The 14,845-nt window shown below is 33.8% G+C and overlaps 1 protein-coding gene across 2 annotated transcripts; it reads right to left on the minus strand.

Annotated features, from left to right (window-relative positions):
• Positions 1-2,491: 2,491 nt before the first annotated feature.
• Positions 2,492-14,320, minus strand: LOC117930749 (membrane-anchored ubiquitin-fold protein 4). Of its 2 annotated transcripts, none has more exons than XM_034851440.1 (4): positions 13,852-14,320; positions 13,324-13,540; positions 4,169-4,339; positions 2,492-3,026 (listed from the first exon to the last, which is right to left on the minus strand). In XM_034851440.1, exons 2-4 carry the CDS (start codon positions 13,451-13,453, stop codon positions 2,971-2,973), a joined length of 357 nt encoding a protein of 118 aa, XP_034707331.1. In that variant the 5' UTR covers positions 13,454-13,540; positions 13,852-14,320; the 3' UTR covers positions 2,492-2,970. The 2 variants fall into 2 exon arrangements, with proteins under 2 accessions (XP_034707331.1, XP_034707330.1); XM_034851439.1 differs by having other exon boundaries at positions 13,324-13,535; positions 13,852-14,319.
• Between the last annotated feature and the right edge of the window lie 525 nt (positions 14,321-14,845).

Raw genomic sequence — 14,845 nt, forward strand, 5'->3', positions numbered from 1 at the left:
AAGAGTCTCATCAGTCAATTTGGTGTCAACTAGCTATGGTCTCGTATATCAGAGAAGATTTGAGGCTATTAAGGAGATGTGGGCCGCTTCAGCAACGTAAATAGTTCGGACAGGATGTCTCCAGATGCCTTGGAGGTTGTTCGGGTAGTGATGGAGAACTGACACGTGGCCTAGTTGGGGTGATGCCACGTAAACAAATGCATGGAAGTACTTGTGTGTGGACTGTGGGATAAGGCCCCCACACAATGAAGTTCACATCACCTTGAATTCAAAATTCAAACCCCAAACCCAATTCAAACTATGGAATATATATAGCCATGGATGTCTTAACCATTGGAATTTAAGCTACAGACAAGGTTTCATATTTTTTTTTTTCCACAAAGAGAGGGGTACTTAAATGGCAGATTGGTCATCCAAATAAGGTAGTCCAGATTCAAACCTGGGAGGTTAATTAAAATCATGAGGTTGGATGTTGGGGCTTGAAATTTATAGCAATCATAGCAAGTGGTAGCAAGAAAAAAGGCAAACACCTCTGCTACTAAAGACGTTGAGATTGTGAAGAAGAAAGAGTAGAGTTGGTTGAATTCTTGAAAACTTTTCAATTTGATTTTACATGAGACATTCAAATCCCGAGGTGGTCATTCATCAACTTAACATAGACTCTCGAGCAATGCTAGTATAATAATAAAATAAAATAAAATGTCCCAAAATCTTTCACTCAAAAGAAAGACATTGTTAATTAGATATTAGAAGGTTAATGTTAGACCCAAGCTCCATTGAAGAAATCTAGTACCCAACTTGGTTGGTCAACACAGTGGTCATGCCCAACAAAAAATGGGACATGGCCACTGTGTATGGACTATTATAATGTAAAGGCATGCCCAAAAGGTTTGTTTTCCTCTGTCTCAAATTGATTAGCTAGTGGATGTAAACGTGAGGCACTAGATATGTCTTTTTTGACATATTTCGCGCCTATATCGGTTCTAACTGGATGATGATGGATGCTATGGATGCAGAGACGAAGACGACCTTTAGAATCAATCGGAAAAGGGATTTTCCACCATTTGATCATCCCTTTTGACTTGAAAGACATAGGAGCAACTTACCAATGGGTGGTGTTGAAAATGTGTGACCAACTCCTAGGGCAGGTTATAATAGCATCTATTAACAATATGCTTGTCATACTTTCCTATTATGATGAAATCACATTTCAATTTTTGATTAGTCTAGTAGTCTTAAAAGAGCTTAATATGTCTCATATCCGTTGTTACAATATATTTATATGGATTGGATTTATAGATAATGGTATATACATGAAAATCTCAAAATGATTCAAATTATTGAAAGCAAATAATGAAAACCTCTTAGCATGTATTCAATTAAGTTCCAGTAATCCTTGTATGGATTAAAATAATTCAAACGCATCCCGTATAATTAGCTTAATGAACATCTATTTAAAAAAAGGTATATGAATAATTTTACATGTTCATATTTTTTCATTAAGAAATTAGAAATCATATTTACAATTATTGCAATATACATTGATGACTTAGGTGGTGTTTATTTTTTTTTACTTAATTCTAAATAAAACTTTAATACTTAATAGTATTAAATATTAGGCTGTTTGTTTTTGTAGTATTTTATTTTTATTAAGTATTAAAAAGTAAAGAAAAACCCATATGTTATTTTTTTTCTATTTAGAAAAAGCTACATATTTTAACTTTTTCTATTTAATAAAAAGTTTATAATAAGTCATGAAAAGGTAAAAAAACAAACACCACCTTAGCCTTATTTTCCAACCTATCATTTTTTTATATATTATTTATTTAAAATGATATCTAAAAGAAAAACCCATCAACCAGCACCAAGCGTAAGCACATTCCACAACATGATACCGTAAAAATTTCTTTCAGTACGAGCCTGGACGTGATAGCTGTGTCTTCATGGTGGTATCAAGGAAAGCTTTACAGTGTAATTTTAAACCTTCTATGGCTCATATATTAGGACAAAATTTTCATCAATTTTTCATATTTTCCAGCCAGTCAAATAAAAGACATTTAGAGTCTCTTTTCATTCAAATCCCACTCTCAGCTTCTCCATAGATCGCAATTACTGGACCTGCTGGACATTGAACCTGTGATACATATAAAACATAAATACACAAAGGGACTGGGTGGGTGGTGATATCAGACTCATTTCCCAGTCAAAGTTCCAACTAAAAAAAAAACCCTTCAATACAAATTTAGAAGCCACAGTTTCAAGTAACGGTATCTTACTTTCAAAATACTGTTCCAAACAATTTTCTAAAAAATATTTAAAAGACGAAACATTAGAAAGGAGACCATTTTGAACCCAAATTAGGAATTGACAAGGGTCTAATATTATAAGCTCTCTAAATGATACATGGGCAAGCAAACTTTCACGCATTTCATTCTGGAAAAGTCTTTTATTTCATCAGAGGAGAAATAGGTAAGAGAGAGAAAATGAGACACCAGGATGAAATTGAACTTTCATTGAATATCCCAGAAAAGGGTGGCAATTCCAGTCAAGACTAGCCTTCATCACAACTATAGGATACACACGAATACAATTTAATCAAGCCATACAAAGAATGGGTTCAGAATGCTTTACGGCATATCCCCATGCTACAATATACTTCTATGTCCTATCATAGAATATTACTGTGGGATCATGCTGATAGAAACTTATCGTAGAGGTTTCAATCCCACAAAAGCTTTGGAAGTAAAGGACAAACTACACCTACAGAAATACATCAAACACCAATTTTATAAAATGCAAATACATCATCACCAACATGCACTGTTACACAGGAATGCCCTCCAACAAACATGTAACAATGAGGGATGGCACAGTTTTACAGATTATTGTCTTTCCAGCTATTTGAGTTCCATGGCCCAGGAGTTCCCAGGAACCCCACAGAGCTGAAATCTGAATCAAATTTTAACTCTCTTACAATATGGAACATGAACAAACATTTTTCTTTGGGGCCTCATCGACCTTCTTTTCTGCTCAGACAAACAAATAACGTAACTTTCAGCAACTATATTGAAAAAATAAATGATCTAAAATGAAAAGTGCCAATCTTATCACAAGCTGTGACTTGCATTTAACCATTGAATCATACAAAACTTTCATAAGTGAAGGAGCTCACATGTTGGTAAAACATATATCCTTGCTCTGTACACAGTTATGCCACTAAAGACGATGCCAGGAAGTGAACTTATGATCAAAGTAACAAAAATTACCATCATGGAATTTCTTGAAAATCCTTAAAAAATTATTCTCTGTTTGGTTTGTACAAAAAATAAATGCTCATTTTACATGCCATGAAAAAATGGAAGGCAAAAAGAACATATGAACTCAGCAAACTAGTCAGCCATAACTTTTAATGCTATTCAGTGAAGCAAACCAGCATTATTAGCTAAGAAAAACCAATTGGCCATGTATATGTTATATTCAATAATAAAATATGCTTAGGTTTTTGTAAGTGCTTGAATGTAACATTGTTGGGTTAATTGGAGGACTTGACTCAAAGTAATTACAAAGTTGCAACTAAATAGGGGAAAATCAACAAGTTTGGATATGCAAAGAAATAAGATTTGCAGAAATTAACAACTGAAAATTATTAACAAAACTTTCAGCCCCCCAAATCATGGAGGGCCAATCGCATTTAGTAATGACCATTAAAGGGATCAAAAGTGAATATGGGAATTGAATATTGTCGAAGGTGGAGAATTCAGCTAGCTACTTAAATTAACCTTTCCAGCATCCAAAAGAAAAAGAAATAATTGGTGCATCTTGAACCACAAATCAGTTAAAAACTCTCTCTGATCAGGCTTTTGATAGTCGGTCGTTTCTTTAGTTTCTTTAGACAGAAAAACTAAGTTGCATGATTTCAGACAGTGCATGAGGCTTTGGGATTAACAAGGCAGCAGAAAAAGTTTTACATGGAAAGGGGGAAAAAGGCCTTTACTACTTGAAAATGAACCCAGTCTTCAGTTGGAAATTTATTTAGCAGTCCAACTCTCAGTAAAAAGGAATTCCATCCAAACAGCAGAAAGCACATAGAGAAATCAAGTCCTCAACAAAAAGCTAGTATCCAGGAAGGCATACAATGTATTAACTTTTAAGACTAAATGGAAACTACCTGTTTTTGCTTTCGCTAAAGATGGCTGCACAACAACATGCATGGTGATAACCCCTCTCGGAAGCTCACCAAATGGTACCCTACACTGGCCAACTGTCTTGTTGTTTTCCAAAATTTTACCCGCACTTATCAGTTTGACATCATTTGCTGCTTTAGGTGCAATTTTTTTTTCTGATACAAACCAGAATGTTTAAACCAAATGTCAGAAGAATATCACAAGTAGTGAAGATTAGAATTCCAGAAATGAAGTAGTAAAAAAAATGTAAAACAAATGCACCTTTTTGCCTCCTTTCTAAAAGTGAAGAATAAAAATCTAAAGGACATGAATGCCGATATTGGTTAACCATTATAACCATATTATGACCCAAATGATTAAAATCTAAAAGAAAGCATAATTTGTACCATTATATAATCTCACTGCCCCTGACTAAACTTTTTCGAGTGCTGCAGAATCAAATAGAAAACTTATAGATTCACATCCAGTCATCCCCACAAAAGATATCCAAATGACCTTCTAACTGTCTATTCCTATGTTGTCAGAATACCCCAACTTGTCATCAGTCATTGTTAGACTAATACAGCCCATCAAGGATACAGGGTACACAATTGGTGGCTTAGCTGTGATAGGCAATATAAACACCTCAGCTAAGTTGAAGCCACCAAGTACAGTATTGTTTTAAACCCCTATGCATTCATCAAACCAGCAGCCTGGCTGCTTCATTTGAAGGACAGGTCAACCCACTAAACTAACCAGATATCCCATGATATAAATAAAATATATAAAATCTTGAAAGTAAAGAAAATGCCCAATAAAAATTTATAAATGTTAATACAAACATTAGATAAACTAAAATCTAAATAAAGTAGATCTAGATATGACATAAATACTTTACCACATTTAGGATTAAGCAAGTCTATCACCATAAATGTAGTTCTAAAGATTTAAGAACCTAGGTCTATCTGGGTTTTCAAAGAACTGGTTACTTCCTGTTGAATGCCTCCATTTTCAAGGCCTTCTGGATATTTCAACTCAGGAAACATCAACTTTCACCATTATTAAGATCATACCCTTCCTTGACACAGATTACAAGAAAATTTCTCAACTTCACTTCTATTTTTTCTTTTCTTTTTTTTTGGACCAGAGATTTACTGATAAAAGAGTTTAATTAATAACAACCACCAGTTCATATAATTGTTAAAAACTTAAGATACACAATACAATACAACAATACAATGCAATTTTTATGGAAATCGATACATATCATCAGTTTATTTCTTATCTTAAACATATCCTATAACACATGTACAATATACAATACAATATGCAACACAACGATATATTGATACATAGACCTTCAACTATTTTTCATACTTTCTAAGAAAAATCCAATTCAAAACTTTTTTCCTTAAGAGAATTATTACATTAATTGTTTAAAATGTACTTAGGTTACAAATTAGTCATAGAAGGGAAAGAGAGAAAACAATTGTACATGAAAAAGCTACCTTGTTTTTGTAAAGGCACACATGAAATGTCCAAAATTAAGTAAATTTATTCTTGTAATAAGCCTTGGAAAATTGTCAAGTGAATGATTTGAATGTTGACATTGAAAATGATGGTAATTGATAAATAAATTTTTTTACTTAATTTATTAGTTTTTCTTTTTTGATCTTATTTTTAGGTGGAAAAGAATGGTAACAAATATACAAAGTTAGAACTTCGGAGATGAAACCAAAAAAAAAACACACATCAACTGCACATATGAATATAAATGCTCAGTTGGAATTTGGATCCAAGAAAAAGCTAAAAATTCTACATGTATATTTTTGTGAATTTTGTGATAAACCTATGCATTAAACTCATATTTTGTCAAATCCTACTATTTTTCATGAAATTGATTATATATTACTCTACACTTCATGTTTTCAATACACACACATATTTTTTTATCTAGTTTTCATTATGTAAAAAAAAAATAGGATACATGATACGATACAAAAAGAAAAAAAGAAAGAAAGAAAAAGAAAAGCAATAGATGATAAGTTTTATGAGTTAACAATTAAGCTAGTTCAAATGAAACTTGACAATCATCAACTATAGAGAGGTCTATTGCACATAAAATGAAGGCCATCCAAATATCCTTCTAGTTATGTCATCCACATGGTGATAAAGACAACTTTCAAGGTATGTGGCCACAAATGAAGAAAAAGTGTCATGGCATTCCTTTAACTGTTAATTCCAAAATTATGATTAATGCAACCGGCAATCAGTGCAGTTAACTAAAAGGGAAACTTAAATTGTCCTAGCCACCTGTTATAAAGCTTTCATTTACCAGTTCAGGTTTTAGATCTAGATCTTTCAAGTTATATGTTCAAAGCTGAGAGCAGTCGAAAGGGATGGATGGGTTCCTTGCTTCTCTAGGTCGTTTAATAATTGGAAGGTGGAGTGTGGAGCGCTTTCTATTGAAACTTCAAGCAAAAAGGGTGTATAGGGATGAGGAAAATAGGGTGATTCGGTCAAAAAGGGTGTAACGGTTTCGAAGAGAGGAAAGTTTTCGGTCAAACCCCTCTATTCCATCTTGGAGCCTAGTGACCCTTTATTGTTCCCATGGAGCATCATTTGGGGTCCTTGTGTCCCACCTAAGATGGCCTTTTTTTTTTGCTTGGGAGGCGACATTGGGGAAGCCTTAACTTTGGATCAAGTCCAAATGAGGGTTTTATTTGGCAAATAGATGTTTTCTTTACCACTCTAAAGCAGAAGCCGTCAATTACATTTTTTTCTCCATTGTGCAAAAACAAGGATTCTTTGGCAACAACTTTTTACTCTCTTTGCAGTGACTTGGGTCCTTTTCTCTTTGGTTAAAGAGATACTCCTTGGATGGCATGGGTTCTTTATGGGTAAAGTTTGCAAAAAGTTCTAGAAGGTTACCCCATTATGTATCTTTTGGACTGTTTGGAAAGAAAGGAGCATGTTTGCTTTTGATATGTTGAGTTTTTGGTCCAAAGGATGAAAAACTCTTTTGTTTGTAATTTGTGGTTTTGGTCTAAGTTGTCTGTAGATTTGGGCCCTACTTCTCTTTTAGCTTTATCAATTGGCTAGGTTCTGAGTGAGGGTAGGTAATGTTTTTTGTCCTCTCCCTCCTCCATTTGGTTGAGCCTTTTGGGGACCAGTGTATACTTCCTATATACTTTGGGACGCTGTTTTGACATTTCCTTTTAATATATAATCTTTGTTTACCTATAAAAAAAAAATATGTTAAAAGCTGAGAGTATGTATTTTGGCAAACAGCAGGTGCATATATGAATTAGTCAACAATTTGTCAATAGTACTAAATGGATTTCATCATAGAAGGACTAAACCAAAATGGTAACCATCACTAGATGACTACAAGACATTGCGGTAATCACACAATCTCAATGCATACCATATAAAATGAGAAATCAGTGAAAAGGCAACAACACTAGCTATGAAATACCCTTCAAAAATTACAAATAAAAAAAAAATGCAGTTGTAATATTTAAAATAGGATCTTTAGTTGGGCAAGGTGAACCACATGGGACAATAAGGTGTCCAAGTTTTGAGAGGAGAGAGGATTTAAGAGAGTAGCAACAGTCCTGACTCAGAAGGGGCTATTTCAAGTTAAAGAGGATCTAGGAAAGAGTCCTTTTTCCCAGTTTATCTTTTTGGCAAGAAAATGAGCCTTTTTGTGATGTTCCTAAAGGTATGCCTCACATTAATTGTCATGACAACATGGAAGCTCCAACCTTCTAGTAACAACACATCTCCCCTTCCCCTTCCCTCAACCCCCAATAACAGCAATAGGTACAATGCAAGTTAATCATGTCTTTGTGTGCTTTACACCTACCCACCAAATTGAGACCCACAAACCAGTTTTAAAGCATGTGATGGTGGAAGGATCGTCCCTATTACTGAGATAAACCAAGGCCATATGGGAAACCTATGATACACTGATACTTCAATTTCAATCAAAATACCCATGTCAACATGATACGACATGGGTGTGGGTGTGAGATCCATGTCCAACATGCTTGCTTGAATTGCATTGCCTATCCACAAAAAAAAAAAAAAAATGATTATATCTCTTTCTTTAAATTCTTTTTTCAATAATGCCAATATAAGTTATTTAACTCTTATCTATTTCTCATTTTTTTTCTTAATTTCTTTGTAAACAATAATGAATAATAATAATAATAATTATCTATTATCTCATAAAAAGAAATTATAATAGATATTAACAATTATCTATTTTCTTTTGAAAAAAAAAATATTAAATTCAAAATAATTTTATCAACGTGAATAACAAGATTTAAAAAATACATTTACTTAGCTGAACTATATCAATATTAAAATAATAAAACTTAAATAGTATAAAATTTAAAAATAAATTAGCTTCAATTTAAATAATTAAAAATATAAATTTTGAAAGTTTTTCACTAATAAGGGTTCACACGAAATAAATTATATATTTTCTTAAAAGTTCTAAATAATTATCGTAAATAATAAATATGTTCCCATTTAATTTCCTAAAACTTATCTCAACATCCAATTAAAATAATAGATTTATTATAAATATGTTTCACATTTACATTTAAGGAAAATTTTCAATAATGTTTAACATTCAACTAAAATTAAAAATATATAATAATTAATAACAAATAAAATTTTAAAACATATGATAATTAATAACATATAAAATTTAAAATAAATATCAAAATTAATATATTAAAAATTTATAAATAAAAGAAAATTTTCAATAATGTTTAAACATTCAATTAAAATATATATATATATATATATATATATATATATGATAATTAATGTTGTATCTGAGTGCCCACACTTATAATTTTTTTTTTTTTTTGATAAGTATATGATAATTGAGACCCTTTTTAGCCAAATCCCTATGTCTTAAGATTCTTACACCACAAATGTTGTCAATAGAGTCAAAGCAAGCATATTGAGCCTAAAATTCTTGCCATTCATAGAGAGTCATTGATTTTCAATGAAACAAACTCCATCCCTTATTCTCTCCACCTCAAGCAAAGTATAGATCTAGATCTAGATGCAAGATGATCTCAAACTAATTTCATAACCACCATCCATCACCAATCACACTCCAAATCTCATTACTCTTAACACAAGTGAGCATATTAGTATTAAGATATTGTGTACATGATGTCACCTTCAATTGGAAATATAGTAGAACCCCATCTACATCCACTATGGTCAAGCATCCTCATTCCTTGGGCATCAAAGGCACTTAGTTGTATTGCAATATTGCAAAGAGATATGGAGTCAAAGATAAAGGAGTATGCAATAGCCAATAAACAATGATTTGATCATAGTCTCTGCAACTGATGAGATGTGTCAACATACATGGGGGCATTACAAACCAAGAAAGGCATGTTACATGAAACATGAATAATTGTGCAAGACAAGATAGGAATGGCATCATGGAACACTATTCATCCCAAATCATGGAAGATAAGGAACATTGAATTTGACCTAGTAGAATCAAGACACTCATTAGTCATGTTGCTCGGTTTTCAGCCTATGGAAGAGGAAGGGTATTCAATTATTGGAATGTGGTTTCATTTTTAATAAATATGAAGCAACCAGCTTAAAGGAGAATAAGCACAGCCTAGTGATCAATTTAATGACAAATCATAGTTTGCTGCAACATTTGTATGTCATAGGTTTGGATCATAATATTTGATGGTGGCTCCTTGCTGTTCAGCATCAGCAAAACTTTCGGGCAAAAGAGACTAAAATACCACCAGGCAGTTTTTTCAATCCCCTGTATACACCGAGTTTTGAACAAAAGGTTGTGCAACCAACCTCAAGCATTCATTAAGCATAACTTAGCTGTTCTCTTCCCTACCTTTAGGTTAATGGATGCATGACCTTACAGAATAAAGAGTGCATGAAACTTTATATTTTTAGGAGAACCAAAGAGGCGATAGCAATTGAGGATATCACACTTGATAAAGTTGACCAAAAAAGGACCAATAAAGCCAGCCATAGGGAGTTTGTCCAGAGCAAAAGAGATGAACAGCCACTACAATTTCAATCACCCTAAACCAAATCTTAATTGAGGCTGAAATAAATTGCTCTCATCTGTGTAACAGAGGCAGGTACCATAATATGGTTAATAACCTAACTTAATCATGCGTCCAATGGATGCCAGGACTGAGTTGTTAGTCTCATATTAAAGTTCTAAAATGATACATGTTTGCAACCTTTTGTAAGACATAAGAATGGTGGACCACAACCTTGGTTCAAAGTTGTGGTATCGGTAATTAACTTAAGAGATCCTAAGGCACATTAACTTAAGAGATCCTATGGCACATCAATCTTGGAATCTTGGATCAATATCAAATGATATGAAAAATAGACTAATTTAAAAATCAAAAAATTCTAAAATAATTATGAAAATGATCAAAAACAAAGAAATACAATTAGTTACACTAAAAAAATAATATAATAAACATTTACTTGTGTAATATTATTTAAATATAAAGTAGGCATTTGCATTATAATAATATTTAGAATTATTTTTTATATTTAATCGATCTATACTAAATTTAAGTAATTATAATTTTTAAAAATAATTATAACATTTGATTTAACATTGCTATTAAGTAATTGTTAAATTCTTATATTATTCCACTACCCAATTTTTTATACCAATATCTAATTTTATTTTATTTTTTACAATGTTTTAAAAACCGGACCAGACCGGCCGGTCCAACCGGTTCAACCGTCGACCGGTCATGGCTCCGGTTCGGTTCGCCCTATCAAACCGTTTAAAGATTAAACCGGTAACGAACCGCCTAAACCGGCGGTCGGACCGGTGACCCGGTGAAACCGGACGGTTCCAATCGAACCGAACAGTTCAATTTAAACCAAGGTCCCTTGTATATAAATCAAAATACTTTAGGCAAAACTGTGCTGGGCCTTGTCTAATAATGACAAAGCCCACACCTTACCCACACACATTGTGGGCCGCTTCTGGAGCCCAACCAGCAGATGAGATAGTACCTTGGCCTTCCAAGGGATGCCTTTTATAGGCATCCTTTGCACCCTCATTCCTCTTGCCATCCGATGTGGGATTGCCAACCAACAATGAAAAAAAAATAACAAATCCCTCCAAGAGGATTTGAACTTGGACGGTTGGACCCCAAATTCCATGGCTATCACAGGACACCACTCGGCTACACCCTTCAGCTATGTAACATGCCAAACAAAATAATATCTATTGGATTTTAAATTTTTTTATATTATTAAATAAAAATAATATAATATTTTTAAAAATTATAAAATTAGTTTAAATTTTTATTTTTAATATATTCACATTTAAATATTTTACATATATCATTTAATAATATTAAAAATATTAATATAATTTAATTTGATAAATATTATTGATTTTAATTTATTCATATATATTTTAAAATTTTTATAATTATTTTTAATTTTAATAATATATATATTATATTTATGACGTCACCGGTTCGACCGCGGTTCGACCGCCGGTCCGACCAGTGAACCGTGAACCGGTAACTTTTCCGGTTCGATCACCGGTCCAGTTCTGAAAACATTGATTTTTTATACTAATATCCATAGTTTATTTATTTCATAAAAAACCCAAATATCCATGAAAATACAAATTTCCATGGATATCCAAATTTCTATACAATACCCATACCATTGCCAATTGAACCCAAATAACCAATGACCCAAAGTCCCATGGCTTCCCATTTGCCCATTTAAGCTCAGAGACCCCTTCAAATAGCAATTAACCATTACCATAATGAATACCCATTTCCCCCTTCATGAGATGCCATGGATAAAGTAGCAGTAGCAAAGAAGATCCCAAAGGCATGCCGCTCCTCTCTCTCCTTCCAATCTTCTCCAGTTTCATACTCGTTCTTCTCCTCTCCATTGCTTCTCTCTCCTTCTTAGTGCAAATCCCCAAAGGGGTATCACCATGCTTGAGATAAAAATGCATAACTGCCATCACCACCTTCAAAACTAGTCTCTACAACCTCTTAAATTTGTGAATTGTCTCAAAACTATAAAGTCATCTGCTAGTATGCCGATTTGCCTAGCAATTCAACAAAATATGGAACTCGGTTATTGGTACCATATCAGACTTAGACAAGGCAGATATGACTCGATCGACTGGACTTGACCGAGGTTTTGAACCTTGACCACAACTACCTTAACAAGCAACACAATGAACAAGTCACTATACTCACTATCTGACTGGTGGTTGGTAATGATTGTTTTTTTATCACAACTTAGTTAAAGGGGTAAATGAAGAGTATATGACCATAGCCGCTGTGAGAAAAGATAATATCTCAGATAAAACTGGTGGTTACAGACAATAAGGCCATTGCCCAGTGCTGTTCCCCCAGCCTCTGGGACTTCTGTACAAAGTAGCCAGTCACTAGATTTGAACCTGTGCATTCACACATAATAGCCTGAGAGGTTTGCTACCACAAGAAGCCAATAACAGTAGGTCCAAAAGTAGTAAACCTAAAAGCACACATTGATCCAGAGGAACATCCATCACATGAGTAGTAGACACATGAGGCAATGAAATTGTCTCCTCAATATCTCCTTCGGGTGTAAATTATCTTTTGATGGTAGTATAGCTGCCTTTTTACTTAAATCCTCACAACAGAAGTTGTTATACATGATTTTCTAATTATAAAATTGGTGCCAATTCCTGCAGAGCTAGATTTAGCATCTTGAAACAACACTTAAAATGAGCAATCTGGACCAAGAGGACTAGATTACCTGAAAATTTGTGGTACCAAACAAAAAAAGATAAGGCTATTCTCAAATCACATACCATCACCACATTAGGCTTTTAGGCTTGATCATCAAGATATTTTGAACTCGATAAAAAATACTGCCCACTTTTTAAATAGCATGCCCAAACACACCTAAACAAACAACTAACTCAAGTTTCTCCAAACAAGAGTTCCCCACAATTCAACAAATACTACGATGCACTATATCAACTAATCATGGTACAAGCAATAGAGAAAAATAAACAACTAGGATTGAAGCTAAAAGCCCAAGAACATTTTCAGAGAACAAAAAACACTGAATAGAAACATCTAACCTTTTGGCCACTCGGTAACAATTCTCTCCTTGAGCATGGCAACCGTAGAGGTAGGGGAGTATCGGAATGGCCCAATATCCGATCCATCATAAAGCCGAAACTTCAGCTCAACTAAGTCCTCCTCCGGCATCTGAGCTTTCCCAGTGGCACCGTTTCCACAATCCCGTCCTCACAAATTCTCCTCCAATCCACCACCAAGTATGCGCCCACACCTGCACTAAAAAAATCAAACAAATTAAGCCCCTGTTTGTTTCCCGAGAAAACAAAAACAACACCACGTTCCAAAACCCGCCCTCAATAGAACCCTAACAAAACCAACCACCTCCAAAATCAGAAAACAACTCCAACCATAAGAAATTCAAAAATTTTGTTTCCTTCTCTTTTCCCTTTCTTTCCCTCGCCTACCTAGCCACCAAATCAATTCAGAAATCACAGACGAAACCCTCGGAAATCGCAACAACAACCGAAAACTGTCTCTTGATTGCAAAATTTTCCCAAAAAAAAATAAAAAGGAGGATAAGAACACACCTTGAACAATAACAATAGATCAATCGAGAAACAACCGTGTAAAACCAGTAAACTTGACCATGGGAAGGAAGAAGAACAGAGAAACAGAAACCCTAGCGCGATCACTCTAGAGGTGTTGGTGTGGGTGGGTTTTTGGGTTAAAGCCCATCCCCTCCTTTCGGTTTTCTTTTAGTTTCCTTTCCGGTCGGTCGGATGGACAGATAAAATTAAAATTCAAAACCGATAATTTTTCAAAAGATAAAATAAAATAAAAGTGAGATTTGGAGGTCGAATCTTATCAGTGAACAGTGGACAACATTTGTTAATTTGTCCGTAAAGGCCCTCTAACTCTGGGGATCTGCTTCCCTGTCATCGCCTGCTTCTCCCCCAACTTCCAACAACCAACCACTTTGCGCCACGTCATGTAAAACAAGGTTGCGGAGTGGGTTGGGATTGGGTGGCGATGAGAGTGCAGCGGAGGAGGAGAGATATGACGTGGGTGAGTCGGTGAGAGGGAGATGGCATTCCAGAGACAAATGGCATATACTCCCTCGCATCTCCCAATAACGTACTGACAAATTACAAGTCATGAATGTGGCTTTGAAATCATTCTACTCACCGACGCACCTCTGACACACACACCACTGCAAAACTAAATCTATTTTTCAAAACAAAAATGGAAGTCTTAAAATATTCCTACTATTACAATGTACATAAAAACGACACACATGAAAAATGCTAAACGCATCTTGCTTTTTGGAACAGTCAAGAACAAAAAACTACAAAAATAAATAAATAAATAAATAAATAAATGTCATATTTGATAATAAAAAAATAGAGTATTTTCATAAAACATTTTTATTTATTTACGTTTTTTTTACTGTCTTAAGAAATAGTTATACAAACATGTAAAATGATAGAAATAAAAAATTATATATATAAATTATTTTTAAAAATATTAAAAACATTTTTCATTCTAAACAAATTTTTGTGCTATGAAAATCTAATTTTGTTG

Source organism: Vitis riparia, chromosome 14 (assembly GCF_004353265.1).
Source record: "Vitis riparia cultivar Riparia Gloire de Montpellier isolate 1030 chromosome 14, EGFV_Vit.rip_1.0, whole genome shotgun sequence".
NCBI lineage: Eukaryota > Viridiplantae > Streptophyta > Magnoliopsida > Vitales > Vitaceae > Vitis > Vitis riparia.

What these genes read in the sequence shown, in the direction of transcription:
- LOC117930749 (XM_034851440.1), bottom strand. Translation starts at nt 13,453, where the DNA reads ATGCCGGAGGAGGACTTAGTTGAGCTGAAGTTTCGGCTTTATGATGGA. An exon ending in TGTTACCGAGTGGCCAAAAG is followed by an intron (nt 4,340 to 13,323) that starts GTTAGATGTTTC and finishes GGTTTGTATCAG; the next exon opens with AAAAAAAAATTGCACCTAAA. An exon ending in TTTAGCGAAAGCAAAAACAG is followed by an intron (nt 3,027 to 4,168) that starts GTAGTTTCCATT and finishes TTGTCTGAGCAG; the next exon opens with AAAAGAAGGTCGATGAGGCC.